At 40.9% G+C, this 13,578-nt stretch overlaps 3 protein-coding genes across 3 annotated transcripts; 1 reads left to right on the top strand and 2 right to left on the bottom strand.

Annotated features, from left to right (window-relative positions):
* Nucleotides 1-1,296: 1,296 nt before the first annotated feature.
* K441DRAFT_297315 (S-adenosyl-L-methionine-dependent methyltransferase) lies at nt 1,297-2,791 on the bottom strand. The gene is made up of 6 exons (XM_067641014.1): nt 2,480-2,791; nt 2,396-2,418; nt 2,300-2,337; nt 2,108-2,245; nt 1,634-2,053; nt 1,297-1,579 (listed from the first exon to the last, which is right to left on the bottom strand). The coding sequence occupies exons 1-6, from the start codon at nt 2,649-2,651 to the stop codon at nt 1,522-1,524; spliced, it is 849 nt and encodes a 282-aa protein (XP_067498475.1). The 5' UTR covers nt 2,652-2,791; the 3' UTR covers nt 1,297-1,521.
* Nucleotides 2,792-3,508: 717 nt separating this feature from the next.
* On the top strand, nt 3,509-5,594 carry K441DRAFT_645670 (cytochrome P450; the record flags this gene model as incomplete). Its single annotated transcript, XM_067646804.1, has 5 exons — nt 3,509-3,802; nt 3,912-4,164; nt 4,221-4,339; nt 4,415-5,194; nt 5,269-5,594. The coding sequence occupies 5 exons, from the start codon at nt 3,509-3,511 to the stop codon at nt 5,371-5,373; spliced, it is 1,551 nt and encodes a 516-aa protein (XP_067498476.1). The 3' UTR covers nt 5,374-5,594.
* Nucleotides 5,595-7,065: 1,471 nt separating this feature from the next.
* Nucleotides 7,066-7,236, bottom strand: K441DRAFT_585772 (uncharacterized protein; the record flags this gene model as incomplete). Its single annotated transcript, XM_067644597.1, has 1 exon — nt 7,066-7,236. A coding segment is annotated over one exon (171 nt), but the record flags the coding sequence as incomplete, so codon positions are not given.
* Nucleotides 7,237-13,578: the final 6,342 nt, after the last annotated feature.

The raw sequence follows: 13,578 nt of genomic DNA on the forward strand, positions 1-13,578 counted from the left end.
TCTAGTGTGCTTATATAAAGTTGCCTAAGTAGATAAACTTCCGGAGACTAGAGCTATCCAATCCTACCTTAACGTTTATAATTAAAGCCACGTCTATATAAGCCAGCTCCGCTCGGTTAGACCCATATAAGGACATTACTAAGCCATTCCCCTTAGCTTTACGCGGGTAGTTCAGCCTAAAAGAGCCATAATTCGTTAAATCCGACCCCAGCGTCGTCCGCCATTAGTGCTTATATAAATTTACCCCACTTAATTAACTTCTAGATACCAGACTTGTCTAATCCGGCCCATCCATAAACGCTCGCGCCGTTAATACCCCCTTATTTTATATTAGGCCGTCTCTATATAACACTATTCCCCTTACTATAGCTCCCTTACGCTCTTCAGAGCCATACCTACCTTAGATCTGCGCCGCTCTGCCAACTAGTTAAGGTTAGTATTATCTTATCTATATTGGCCATACCCGCCCCACTCGCCTAAATAGTAGGGATCTACTAATATAACCCCTCTGCTCTGGATTAGGCCGTGTCCGTATAATAATCTATATAACTTAGGCTAAACCTAGCTAACACTATCCAATCCGGTTTGCTCTTTGCTAAGCTATACCCCTATAAGCCCGTACCGCGTAGTCTAACTAAGGAGCATTTAAGTTTATACTAGGTAAAGTAGGTCTATTAGATCTCCTCTCCAACCTATACCCTAGTCCACTACTAAAGCATCTAAAGGCCCTACCTAAACCAATTATTCTAGCTATTTGTGTTATAGGTTTATTTAAGAGTATGTACAAATCCTTTAGCTAATTACCTTATAGTTTTGCGGTTGTGAGCGGTATACGTAAAGGGGGAAACTATACAGTTGTTAGCTAGAAGTTAATATGGAAATGCTACTTAAAATACTTAAAAGAACAAAACAATATTTAATAAGGAATATTTTGTATTTTAATTAATCTTAATAATAATAATTGCGGTATAATAACCTGAGATTTAAAGCTGGACATAAGTTAAGCTGAAGTCGTTAGTTATTAGGATAAGGGGTAAGCGTAAATACGTTAGCGATGGGTTTTAAGGGGTAGCTAAGTCCGCAATAGTCTTGGCCGAAATTTTAATACAAGGCGATGTTAGGCATCTTTAGCCGATTCCTAAATTTAGGCCCCAAGGGCCTAGAACCAGGCACCCCTTATATACTTAGGGCGTGCTCAGGGCTACTCACCCTTAGCTCAGGTTAAAGCGGCGGCTGCTTAGGTCCAAAGACAGAAATAGACCTTAGTGAGGGGAGTTTTCGTTAAAGACTATAGAGGTAGAAAATTATTTTTTAATTTTGCTTAATAGTATCCCCTAAGTCCCCAGCCTTCCTTATATACATTAACGCCTATAAAAAGCTCATTTTAATTATAAAAGCAGAAATTGCTAACTACAAATAATTATTAAAGGGTAAGATGGTTTGTAAAGAGAGTAAACGCTAAAAGGGAAAGAAAACAAAAATAAAGGTTTTATTTTTCTGGAATGCCGTTCCAAAACAGACTTATAAAACCCCAGCACTACTTTCCAGAGTTAGAGGTTTTTGTCCATAGACTATATGGCTAAAGCAGCCAACTATTAGTAAGATTTGTATCTGAAAAATGTGGGATACTTACTATTTATGGTAAAATTGGAAGGTCTTCATATTCTCTCTAAACTGCGCATTAAAAACCTCAACCTCTTCGATTTCCCAGTTAAGAAAATGCGTAAAAAGACGCGTGGAGAGGGCTGAAGCGCCCTCGTAAAGCGTCACACCGTAGTATTTGCCGACCGATTTCTTCCTTGGGTCCTTAGGCCAGGCGCTAACAGGTACCTCAAAGACTCTCTCTTCGATATTAATAAAGCCAGCCTCGGTAAATTTCTGTTTTAGGAAGATTCCCGGATTAGGTGTTGCGCCAACTTTATATTCATATACGTCAAGAACAATGCCATGCCATTTCTTAATAGCATTATCGGGCAGTTCTAGCGACCCCTCCGACGTGTAAGGTCGGACGTCCCAGTCTTTGAACTCAGCCCAGCCCCCTGGCTTTAGGTTGCTATTAGATGGGTTTTATCAGTAAAGGAGGGTAGAAATTGATGTGTCTTCATACTTAAAGCATTGCTTTATGTATTTATCCCAATTCCGGATTAAACTAGCCATATAACGTGAATAAATGAAGTCAAATAGTTTACGGAAGTTCCATTCCTCTTCGATATCATCTATCTCGAATTTGACTTTAGGCGGAACCCTAGAACAATTAGTTTGACTTGACAGTCGCGGGAAATATCTCTAGCCTTCGTACCAGCTTGGCTGTATAGGACTTAAGTCTACTCCAATGACCTATATTATTACGGATAAGAACTCTAACATAAGGGAATGATTTTGTAAAGCTTCGTACTGTGGCATCCTCAAACTTATCCCCTATATTTAATTAGACTTTCCAGTTATGCTAGCCAGAGCTTGTCTATTACAGTGGACTTACCTATATCTATAGCCCATATACCTGTACCGGTGCCAAGGTCTAAAATGCGGCTTGGTTTTTCTCTAATTAGGGCGAGATATAACTCGCCATCTAGATGGAGCAGGGCGATATAATAGTGCACGTCCAATCTATCTAATTCTTCTTTATCATTTGGAAGAATATATGCTATCATAACAAGCTTAGTAGGATACACGATTTCTATAGATAATGTGTTAAGAGTGGGATTGATGGCATACTTCCGGCCTTATAGGCATAGTAGCGACGACTATTCTTAAATTGATGCTAAAGGATAGAAGAAGAGATACTAGCGGTTTCACTTGTGCTATAGAAGAATTTTAGATTGCTTTTACGAGACCTTTAGGTAGTTTTCCTTATAAGTCATCACCGTAGGTCGAGTCGGTCTGAGCTTATGTTAGTTAGAGGCTCCAAAACGGAAAAAAGTCGGGCTGCGAGGCTACGGCCAGATTTTATGTAATAAGGACAAAAAACGCGTTTAACGAGATTGGAAATGAGAGACTCGAAGATATAAAAAGTGAGTAAAAGATGGAGCACGTATTACTTCGGTATCGACCTTAACACCATCGCCAGCCTACTCCTCAGTTTCAGCGGGTTCAACGGCCTATGCGGCAGGGTGGGCGTCGGCCATCACGGTAAATTAACCGGTGGGAATAACTGGACAAGATTCTAACGCTGCAGATGTAGTATAGATGATAGGTACATGATGGCCTGCCTATGTATGCCTTATGGAGTGTGGGATCGCTTGGCCCCGCTGCCCTGCTGCACCCGAGACTGAAGCGAGTTTTCCCCCGGTTCCGCGGCTTGGCTGCATTGGTGGGCAGCGCTGATTGCTCACGACTTGCACTGAAGACGGTCGGCAGGGGACCCACGGGGAAGCCGGAATATGCACCTCGCACCGTGACCTAGTGTGTCGCCTTAACACAAAAGCAGTCTCAGCTCGATAAGGATAAAGAGCCTTGCATCCCGCGTCCCGCCTGTTCGGTTCGCATGCACCCTTCATTGACACCTGCCATGGCTCTCTTCGACCTTGTGGTTCGAGCCGCCGTGCTTGCTGCTGTGTCACCTTTATCTTACCTGGTTTTCACTTACCTGCGTTCCCCATTGAAGGCGATCCCTGGCCCGTTCTGGGCCAAATTTACCGACCTATGGCGTGTCTACAGCTGGTGGACCGGCCACGCACATCTCAACCAGATCGAGCTACATAGAAAACTGGGTACCGCGGTGCGGATGGGCCCGAACTTCGTTAGCCTTAGTGACCCAAATATGATCAAGACTGTTTACTCCACGAAGTCGCCATGGAAGAAGGTGAGAGCCCAGGACGCCACATTTCCTATTCCGAACGTCACGTAAACTAGTGTATGCGAAACTACACTCACCCAAAACACGCTTTTAAATAACTGCTTTCAAACTTCAGAGCAACATGTATTCTTCCAACGATGTTGTCGTGAACGGCGAGCTAGTATCTAATATTTTCGCAACTACCGATAATAAATGGCATTCAAAAATGGTCAAGCCCATCAGGGCCATCATGAGTGTCTCCAAGGTAACAAGTTTTGAACCTGGAGTAGACGAGACCATCAAGCTCTTTTGCCATGAAATGGAGGCGAGGTTTGTGAAGGATGAGAGCTTAGGCTTAACTATCGCAATGGAGAAATGGATACTTTGGTGTAAGCATTACAAAAGAGCAGAGGTTTAGATGATCAGGGTTAACAAACATCATTAGATGCGTACGAAGGGCTGTATAAAATGACATTTGGCGTCCATCGAGGTTACTTGGAGAAAGGGGAAGATGTTAATAATTTCATAAAAGACTCCATGGCGGGAATAATCTATTTCGGCATCGTAAGTTGTCTCGTGTCAAAATTTGTTTGTGCTTGTGAAGGCTTTTCCAAAATTCTAACTTCTGGAATGCTTCAGTGCTCTCAAATGCCTCTGCTAGACAAAGTCTATAAATTCATCTCTAACAACATCACGACACCAGGCCCACCACCTTTCCTGTGGGCATTCCAACAAGCCTATGCTGCCGTAGCAGAGAGGAATGCCCAAAGAGAAGCGGGCATCAATGCCGATCGTGCACCGGACCTCCTTGATCAATTCATTGATGCCAAGAAAACCTACCCAGACATTGTAGATGACGATCATAAGGTGGTCAACTACCTTTTTCTGAACATCGTTGCTGGCAGCGATACCACTGGCACTTCCCTGTCTGCCATTGTCTACTATACATTGCGTAACCAGCAGGCGTACGCTAGGCTCAGGAAGGAGCTTGACGCTGCCGGCTTAGATCCAACAGTCCCCGTTAGTTGGCGCGATTGTCAGAGCCTTATATACCTAGATGCTGTCATCCAAGAGGGTCTACGTATACATCCACCAATTGGGCTCCATTTAGAGCGTGTTGTCCCGCGTGGCGGATCGACTTTGCTAGATGGCCGCTTCCTTCCCGAAGGGACTAAGGTTGGAATGAATGCGTGGGTGACAAATCGCAGCGAAGAGCTGTTCGGGCCAGACACGGATTCATTCGTCCCAGAACGGTGGCTGCGGAAGGAAGGGGAGCCTGAGGATGAGTTCAAGGCGAGGTATGCGCGAATGAAAGGTCTTGACTTTACCTTCGGATATGGTAGCAGGATCTGTACAGGAAAGAGTGCCGCGTATCTGGAAATGTATAAGTTGATAGCGACCATATTTCTACTCTATGATGTAAGTTTGTACCCACCATCTCTTAATCTATTTTTTCCTTTAGATATCTAAGGGCTTGACTAACATGTAAGCAGTTTGAGCTAATGGTAGAAAAAGAGTGGAAGACGACAAATTTCTGGTTTGTTCTTTTAGAGTCATTGCCTATCAGATTGAAGCGCAGGACTAAAGCGAGATGGTAATATCCTTACACTCATCCAATCCAGGTCTAGGCTACCTGTTTATTATCGGCGACTTCTTAATACTCAATCACCCATCTTCAAGCGTTTGTCCAATTCCATGATGACCTATATGGCAAATAATACTGTTCAGCTATTTACTAAACTGGAAATTGTAATAAGCACTCAAATTTCAAGTGATGCACAATTTCTTAATACTTTATCATGCACATTATATTCTTCCGGCTTCATCATTATTGTCTACCTTGGGATTACATTAAGATACGTAGAACCAGTGATGTCAGCGGTTAGGTTACTTCATTGGTTTGGTTCGGTCCAACCGAAATCTTAAGAGTAGCTGGTTTAACGATTTAATTCGTATATAATAAATCTTTCAATTAAGGATATTATATATTTATTCTTAATTAATGTTTAATGTGGTCCCTATCTAGGTCTATAAATGCCGTTAAGTTAGGTATAAAAAAACCTCTAAGGGAGACGTAAGTGGCAATACAGTGTATACCCCTCTAAGTAGCACCTATACTACATTAACGGGAGGAAAAAGCACCATAGGTTACCGCTTAGAGACAGTCTCTTAAACTAAAACTAATCTCTAGATTACCTATATTACCCTATCTACTATTTACACTATACTTCTATTTAAATTTATAAATGCTATAGAATTAAGTTATCCTACCCTAGCTCCTATCTAAATACCCTATATATATATACGCCTATGGTTCTCCTGCTTATAGTATATTACGGGACTCAGTCAATCGAGGCATGAGCGCCGTAAGGAACGTATGCAAGCCTGTATAATTGGATTGTCTATTAACAAGGATATTAAGCTAAGGAGCAGAAGGTGGTGGAAAGGACGTCTATATATATACACCAAGTCTCAAGCAAGCCCCTAACTAGATCCGTTACGGTACCGTAACATCGCCCCCCCCTTTAAGAAAGCCTGCCCTTAGGCTTTATTATCTACCTCTTATACGGTTAAAATAGATCAAATTTCACCCCTTTGTAACCGACCAATCTATATCCAATTCGTCTGACCCTTAATTACTAGCAGGTGTCCTCTTGCCTATCTACTTCTTATATGGCCACAGCGAGCAGCTATATAGCTGTAATGGACAGTTCTTAACCCAGTAGCTAAATAATCCACAGTGTACGCAACATCCTTTATATCTATATTAACTTCGGCAAGCTAGTAATATAGATTGAGCGCGGGGACCTATAGACCGTGGGGGTGGAGGTTGAGGGCTAGGGACATTGATTAAATTGATCGTAATAGTACCGATATCCGTAAGCTCCGATCCACGTTAGTTATTATTATTGCTAAAAGGTTGCACCGTAGAATAAGAAGACGATTAGCCAGCTAGCTATTAAACAATTTAAACAAAATCGGAATATCTTTACGGCAAATTAAGCTATTAGTTAAGCCTGCTGCGGATAATAGAGCTCAGCCCATTCCTAAATATTAATATCTTGTTAATATCTGGCCAATTCTACCTACGTGCTTCGTATAGAACGCGTTTAAATTTTAATATATAGGTTGGTACTAAATCCGTACCTTATTGTAGGGATAATAGCTTATCTTCTACCTCTTAAATTTTATTTAGGTTATTATAGACGCGCGCCAACTAATTAAGAATTGTTTTATAATTCTATGTATTTAAACTCTTCTACTTATCCAAGCTAGGGGAGAACCATTGCTTATACACTGCTATTAAGATTTAAAAATACGTAATAGAACTGCGCAACCATATCGCTAATAGCCGCATTATTAACCCGTAGCTTTGCCTTAATTAATAGTAACCAAGTGTTAAATTTATAGGAATGTCCGTTAAACTTTTCTAGATTAGGAAGGGAGGGTTTCGGGTAGGAGAGGGTAGGAGAGGGTAGTCAAATTAGAACGTAAAAATTAGACATCCTCTTATAGCTATGCAACCTAGGCCTATAAGTCTTTAAAAGCCTATATTAGATCTACCGTAAAAGAAAAAGAAGAAGAAGATAATAAATAAAGAAAAACGCGAGCCTGGGGTAAACCTAGGAGAAGCTATAGGTATTGCTCGTATATATATACAATCAGCCTATGCGGTCTAAGACCTTAAATACCACAACCTATATTTAATTAGAGAGCTTAATATAATATTACGGGACTTAGTTAATTAAGGTATAAGCGCCGTAAAGAACGTATACAAGCCTATATAATTAGATTGTTTATTAATAAGGATGTAAAGCTAAAAAGCAGAAGGTGGTAGAAAGGACGTCTATATATATATACGAAGTCTTAAGTAAGCCCCTAACTAGATCCGCTGCAGTGCCGTAATATAGTATAATTTCCACTTTAAGGGAATAGCGGGACGTAAAGAAAAGGATCTAGGCGCTTTACTCTAGGGCTTTAATCTAGGTCCCTTACTAAGGTATAAAGAAGAGCGGAATACCACGTAGAAATCTAGGTTATTAGATAGAATAGGAAATAAAAGGCTTATTATAGACTTCCTAGGGCGTATACGGTTTATTAATTTAATTACTATGCTGTATAAATGTCATACACTATAGTTATATACTATATAAGAGGAAGGGAAGACGCTAGAAGTAAATGCTATATTTAAATAGCCAATTTAATATACATTATAGTGGTCGCGTTTTAAGCCTTTATTAGGGCTTACCCTCCTAGCAAAAAATCTTTATACTACTACTACGTCATAGCGCCGATGTAATAAAGCCTTGTAGGAAATACTACAGTAGACTTATTAATGGGCTAGGTATATAGGTATAGAATAATTAATAATATAAACATAATTAGTGGAGCGGTTGCCTAACAGATTAACTCTAATTATATTCTAAGATTTACTATAAGAAGAGAAACTATCTATAGAGACCGTATGTCCTTAAATATATAACTCCTCCCTATAGTAAAGAGTTTAGTACGTTAGTACGTCAGTACGTTAGTATATCGCGTTTCTATATTTCTACGTTTCTACGTTCTAAACTTATAATATAACTTACTATATAACTTAGCTACCCCTTATCCTATAGCTTAATCGGTTCTAGCGCCTCCTATACTATTTTAACCAACCCATTTATTTCTATTCTTAGTAGTCGCATTACTACCAATATAAGGTCCGTAATAGCCGACGCTATGTTGCTATATATACGTCTCTATATTTACTTTAGTAGTTTATTAGCACGATTTTAATAGAACGCTAATAGTAGCTGCTAGGTTCCTAAGCTCTACTATATAGAGGTATAAAGGCCAATTTTTATAAAGCTTTTAATTAAGAATATTATAAAGGTGCTAAAGCTTTATTAATACCTTAAAGCCTTTAAAGACGTTAATTAATATTAAAAAAATTTCGCCGTATTAAATGGCTTACTTAAAGCTACTACTAAAGATATTAATTAAAAGTTTATTACTTTATAACTACTAGGTAAAATAAAATGTTAAAGCAGATTATATACTATTTAATTAAATATTAATAATATTAAAGTAATATAGCTCCATAAAATCAGCCTTTATATCTCTATATAGTAGAGCTTAAAAACCTAGTAATACTATTAGCATTTTATTAAAATTATACTAATAAACTATTAAAGTAAATATAGAGACGTATATATAGCTACATAGCGCTAGCGCTATAACGTAATAGTATTACAAAGATTTTTTATTAAGAGAGTAAGTCCTAATAAAACTTAATATAGCTATTATAACAAGGGCACTACTAGCCGCACACCCCCTAATTACTGCGCGCACACCCCCCAAATTACTGCTCGCACACCCCCCTGAAACAGGCTTAGATCCTTCCTCTTCAGGTTAGAATATCACGTGTGTTTAACTTGTATGTATTAGCGTCGCGAAAATTAAACTTTTAAAATATAACTTCTATAAATATACAACTAGAATTAAGTCTTAATTTTAACTATAGTATAACTTATAGAGTTTAAATTAAAGCTGGAATGCACCAAAGGACCCCTTAGTAAAGTCTTGCTGAAAGGGCAAGGCCCTACAACCGCTGTAAGCCTATAAAATATTGCCGCTAATACTTAGCAAGCCATCTACAGAGGCATCTTAACTTCTACTACCATTCTCGCCACCTATAATACCACTTATAATACTACCTACATACTCCTAAGTCGATTAATTAGATTGTGTGGTAACTTATAAGGCAGTATATAAACTAATTTAGCTACTACCACCTCTGCTTATTATCTGCGAGCTACCTCCACGGGCACACCTACGCCCGCGCCCGCGCCCACAGGTAGTATATTCAGTATTTCTCTCAAATGCTAAGGGCTTGCGATAAGTTAAGGTATTAATATAACGTCTATTTATAGAGCCAGGCGGGCGGCTATAGCGGCGCTTAACAGTTAAAGGCTCCTAGATAAAAAGTAGAGGATTAATAGGTAGGCCAGTAGGAGGATCTAGTAAAGGGCGATTAAACCACCAGTGTACGTCGATTTCAATAAGTTATATTTTTAGTACTAAGGTAGCACTTTAGTGTAGCTGCCTATGGAAAATATGGCAGCATAGAAGGCCGTATACTACAGTCCATTGGCCGCTATAATTTAGCTAGTAATTAGCTGACTTTACAAGCCATAGTTAGTCCTTAAGATGGCGGAGGCACACAGGCGTTACTTTAGTAAGGATATCTTTAAACTCTAGCTCGCGAACGTCATACAGTAGGCGGTCTCTCTACCTTACAATCGTCATTATATGGTTGTTTATATCGTTTATAATAAGGTTCTTAATATTCCGAACTACGTTAAATAAGTCACTATTAGATACTATAAAGAAGCGCTTTAATTTAGCGTGCGCACCCTTAAGTTATAATAAGACACTACGTTTAGTTAGCCTAGAGTATTTTATATAGCTTAATATTTTACTTACCGGTTTCCGAAGTGTATCTAAATATTAGTATAGCAACTCACAAACTCCCTCCAATATAGCCACCACTTATCGCGTAAGTAGTTAGTAAGGCGCTCTTAATCGCGGTAGTCCTCCATAAGCTAGTCCCAGGCAGCAGTAAATCTCTTAGAAGACTTTTAGCTATAGCACTCCGTCAGGAAAACGGGGGGTGGCGCACGAAATTTAGTTTCGCTAAAAGTGTTTTTGGGGCCCGGGGCTAGCTCTCCGCCATATTAGCTGACCCCCTAGAGCTCTACGCCAGCTTTCTGCCATATTAGCTAGGCCCTAGAGCTATACGCTAGCATTATGCTAGCTTATGGCTATAAAATAAATATTTATTATGTTTTTATTATGTTTATTGCTATTAGGGTATTAAAATCCTAAAGGCCTCCTAGCAAGGCTCCTAGCAGGCTTCCTAGCAGGCTCCTAGTAGGACTTTGATTTTTCCTAGTTATCTCAATCGTCCTGACAGCGGCCCACAGTGCTATCGGGGCCCCCACTCTATTCCGCGGCAGCCTTCTAGGTGTTCTTTGCATACCCCTTTGTACACCTAAAATACCACTTATTTTTACCCTTCCTTCCATCCTCTCTACCTAAGGGAGGCACTACAACGGCAGCTAGTAGATGACTGTGGCCAGAACCAGACGACCGTCGCCAGAACTAGATGACTGTCATCAGGACGACCGTCATCAGGACCGAGACGACCGGTCATCAGGACACCAGACGACCGTCGTCAGGACCAGACGACCGTCGCCAGAACTAGACGACCGTCCATCAAGACGAACCGTCATCAAGGACCAGACCGACCGTCGCCAGAACCCAGACGACCGTCGCCAGAACCGCAAGACGACCGTCGCCAGAACTAGACGACTGTCGTCAGAACCAGACGACTGTCATCAAGGACGACCGTCATCAGAACCAGACGACCGTCGCCAGAACTAGACGACGACCGTCGTCAGAACCAGACGACTGTCATCAGGACGACCGTCGCCAGAACCAGACGACTGTCATCAGGACGACCGTCATCAGGACCAGACGACCGTCGCCAGAACTAGACGGACCGTCGCCAGAACCAGACGACTGTCATCAGGACGACCGTCATTCAGGACCAGACGACCGTCGCCAGAACTAGACGACGCCGTCGCCAGAACCAGACGACCGTCATCAGGACGACCGTCATCAGGACCAAGACGACCGTCGCCAGAACCAGACGACCGTCGCCAGAACTAGACGACCGTCCCAGAACCAAGACGACCGTCGCCAGAACTAGACCGACCGTCGTCAGAACCAGACGACTGTCATCAGGACACCGTCATCAGGACCAGACGACCGTCGCCAGAACTAGACGACGATCGTTCGAACAACCAGTCAGCAACACCACGAACGACTTAATCGATCGATCGAATCGAACCAGAGCCTCGATATCAGCCCCGCTACCGAATCAAATTGAATTAGATACCATAGAGCAGGTAGGCATACACAGGTAGGCACAGGTAGGTAGGTATAGGCAGGCAGGTAAGTAGGCAGGCAGGTAGGCAAAGCAGGTAGGTAGCAGGCAGGCGGGTAGGCGGGTGCTAGGCCTAGTTAGGAAATCAGTACACGGCGGTGGATCAGGAATATCGCCAATTGACGATTTGGAGCCTCTGAAGGAGGCTTCCACTTATTTTAATTAATTGCTTAATAACCAAATTTTGAATTTTAAAACCTATTATTATTCCTATATAAATATTGCAGTTATAGAAAATATTATAACTACTTATAGTAAAAGATATTATTATAATTTTTAAATTAAATTATTAATATTAACTAATATTGCTAATATTGCTAAATATTGCTAATGTTGCTAATGTTGCTAATGTTGCTAATGTTGCTAATGGGGCCCGGGGCTAGCGTAAAGAAGTGTACATGAGCAGATCAGCGGATCCAGCTAAAATGACCCCGGGTCAGCCCCGGGCTAGCCCCTGGCTAGCCCCTACTACTCTCCCGTTTTCCTGACGTCGGCCTAGCGCTTTATAAAGTTATTATAGTGCTCTTACGCCTTAACCTTTTCCTTATTTAATTAATCTGCCCTTATAACCTAATTATCCTATATATACGTAAGGGCGTTCTTAGCTACGTGCCAAAGGTAGAGTAGCTAAAAAAGTAACTGGAAGTATCGCCGTAGCGCATTCTTAAGGGCTTACTCCTTATCTATAATTATAACCTTTAGAGTAAGATTATATCAAGAGTAGAGAAAATAGATCTATTAAATTATAAAGTTATAGTTGCCTTCTATTTCGCCTAGTAGGAAGCAATAAGTAAGCTTAAAGTTCTGCCTAGTATTATCGACGCCTACTACATATAGAAAGGGCATTTTAAACTTATTTGTTTTATAGGTATAATTAAGTAATAAGACATTAGGATTCTTCTAAAAGTATTTAAGAGACTCTAGATAAGCAAAGAACAAGGATTTAAGGTAATTGCTATCGTCTTCCTTATACGCAAAGTAGTATTTTAATTTAAGGTCGTCGCCTCCGTATTCGTTAAGAGCCTTAAGTAATACCTGCACAGGCGAGAGCCCACTAAGCAGCTGCTTCTTGTTTAGCTGCCGTTTGTTATAGATATCTCTAAGGCTAATTATAATATCCTTCTTTAGTAGATTTATAAGTATTTTACTAGGCGCAATACTACTAGCTAACATATCAGTAATTGTCTTCTTTATTTCCTTAGTACGCTAGCGGTAATATAGTAGAGCTGTAGCGTACGTAAAGGCTCCGTGATTGTAAGTAGGATTTTATACCTCTACCTACCATCTAATTGCCGTACGTGTAATAGTAAGTCTAAAAGGGCAATTAGTTATACAAGAGCCAGTGAGGCGCTGTCTAGAAGTCCTTTTATAGGCGTTGCCTTTGGCGCATTGGAGCCATATTTTGCGCATAGTAGGTAGTATCTACTTGTCAGTTTTTGAGCGGAATTTTAACACTGTATAGCCCTGCCCTTTTACAAACTCGTTAATATCATCAAGGGCAAAGTTTACGCAATCGTACAGCTTCGACGGAGGTGGGTTAAGAGCCATAGTAGAGGTAGGGAGAAGTATGCAAATGCGAGGTGTTGATTTTGGTATGGGCGCGCGATAGTTGCGCGCGTATACACGTGATATTCTAACCTGAAGAGGAAGGATCTAAGCCTGTTTCGGGGGGGTGTGCGAGCAGTAATTTGGGGGGTGTGCGCGCAGTAATTAGGGGGTGTGCGGCTAGTAGTGCCCTATAATAAAGCCTTAGAAAAAATACTACGGTAGACTTATTAATAGGCTAGGTATATATATTGGGAAAATATTC

Source organism: Cenococcum geophilum, assembly GCF_001692895.1.
Source record: "Cenococcum geophilum 1.58 unplaced genomic scaffold K441scaffold_61, whole genome shotgun sequence".
Lineage (NCBI taxonomy): Eukaryota > Fungi > Ascomycota > Dothideomycetes > Gloniales > Gloniaceae > Cenococcum > Cenococcum geophilum.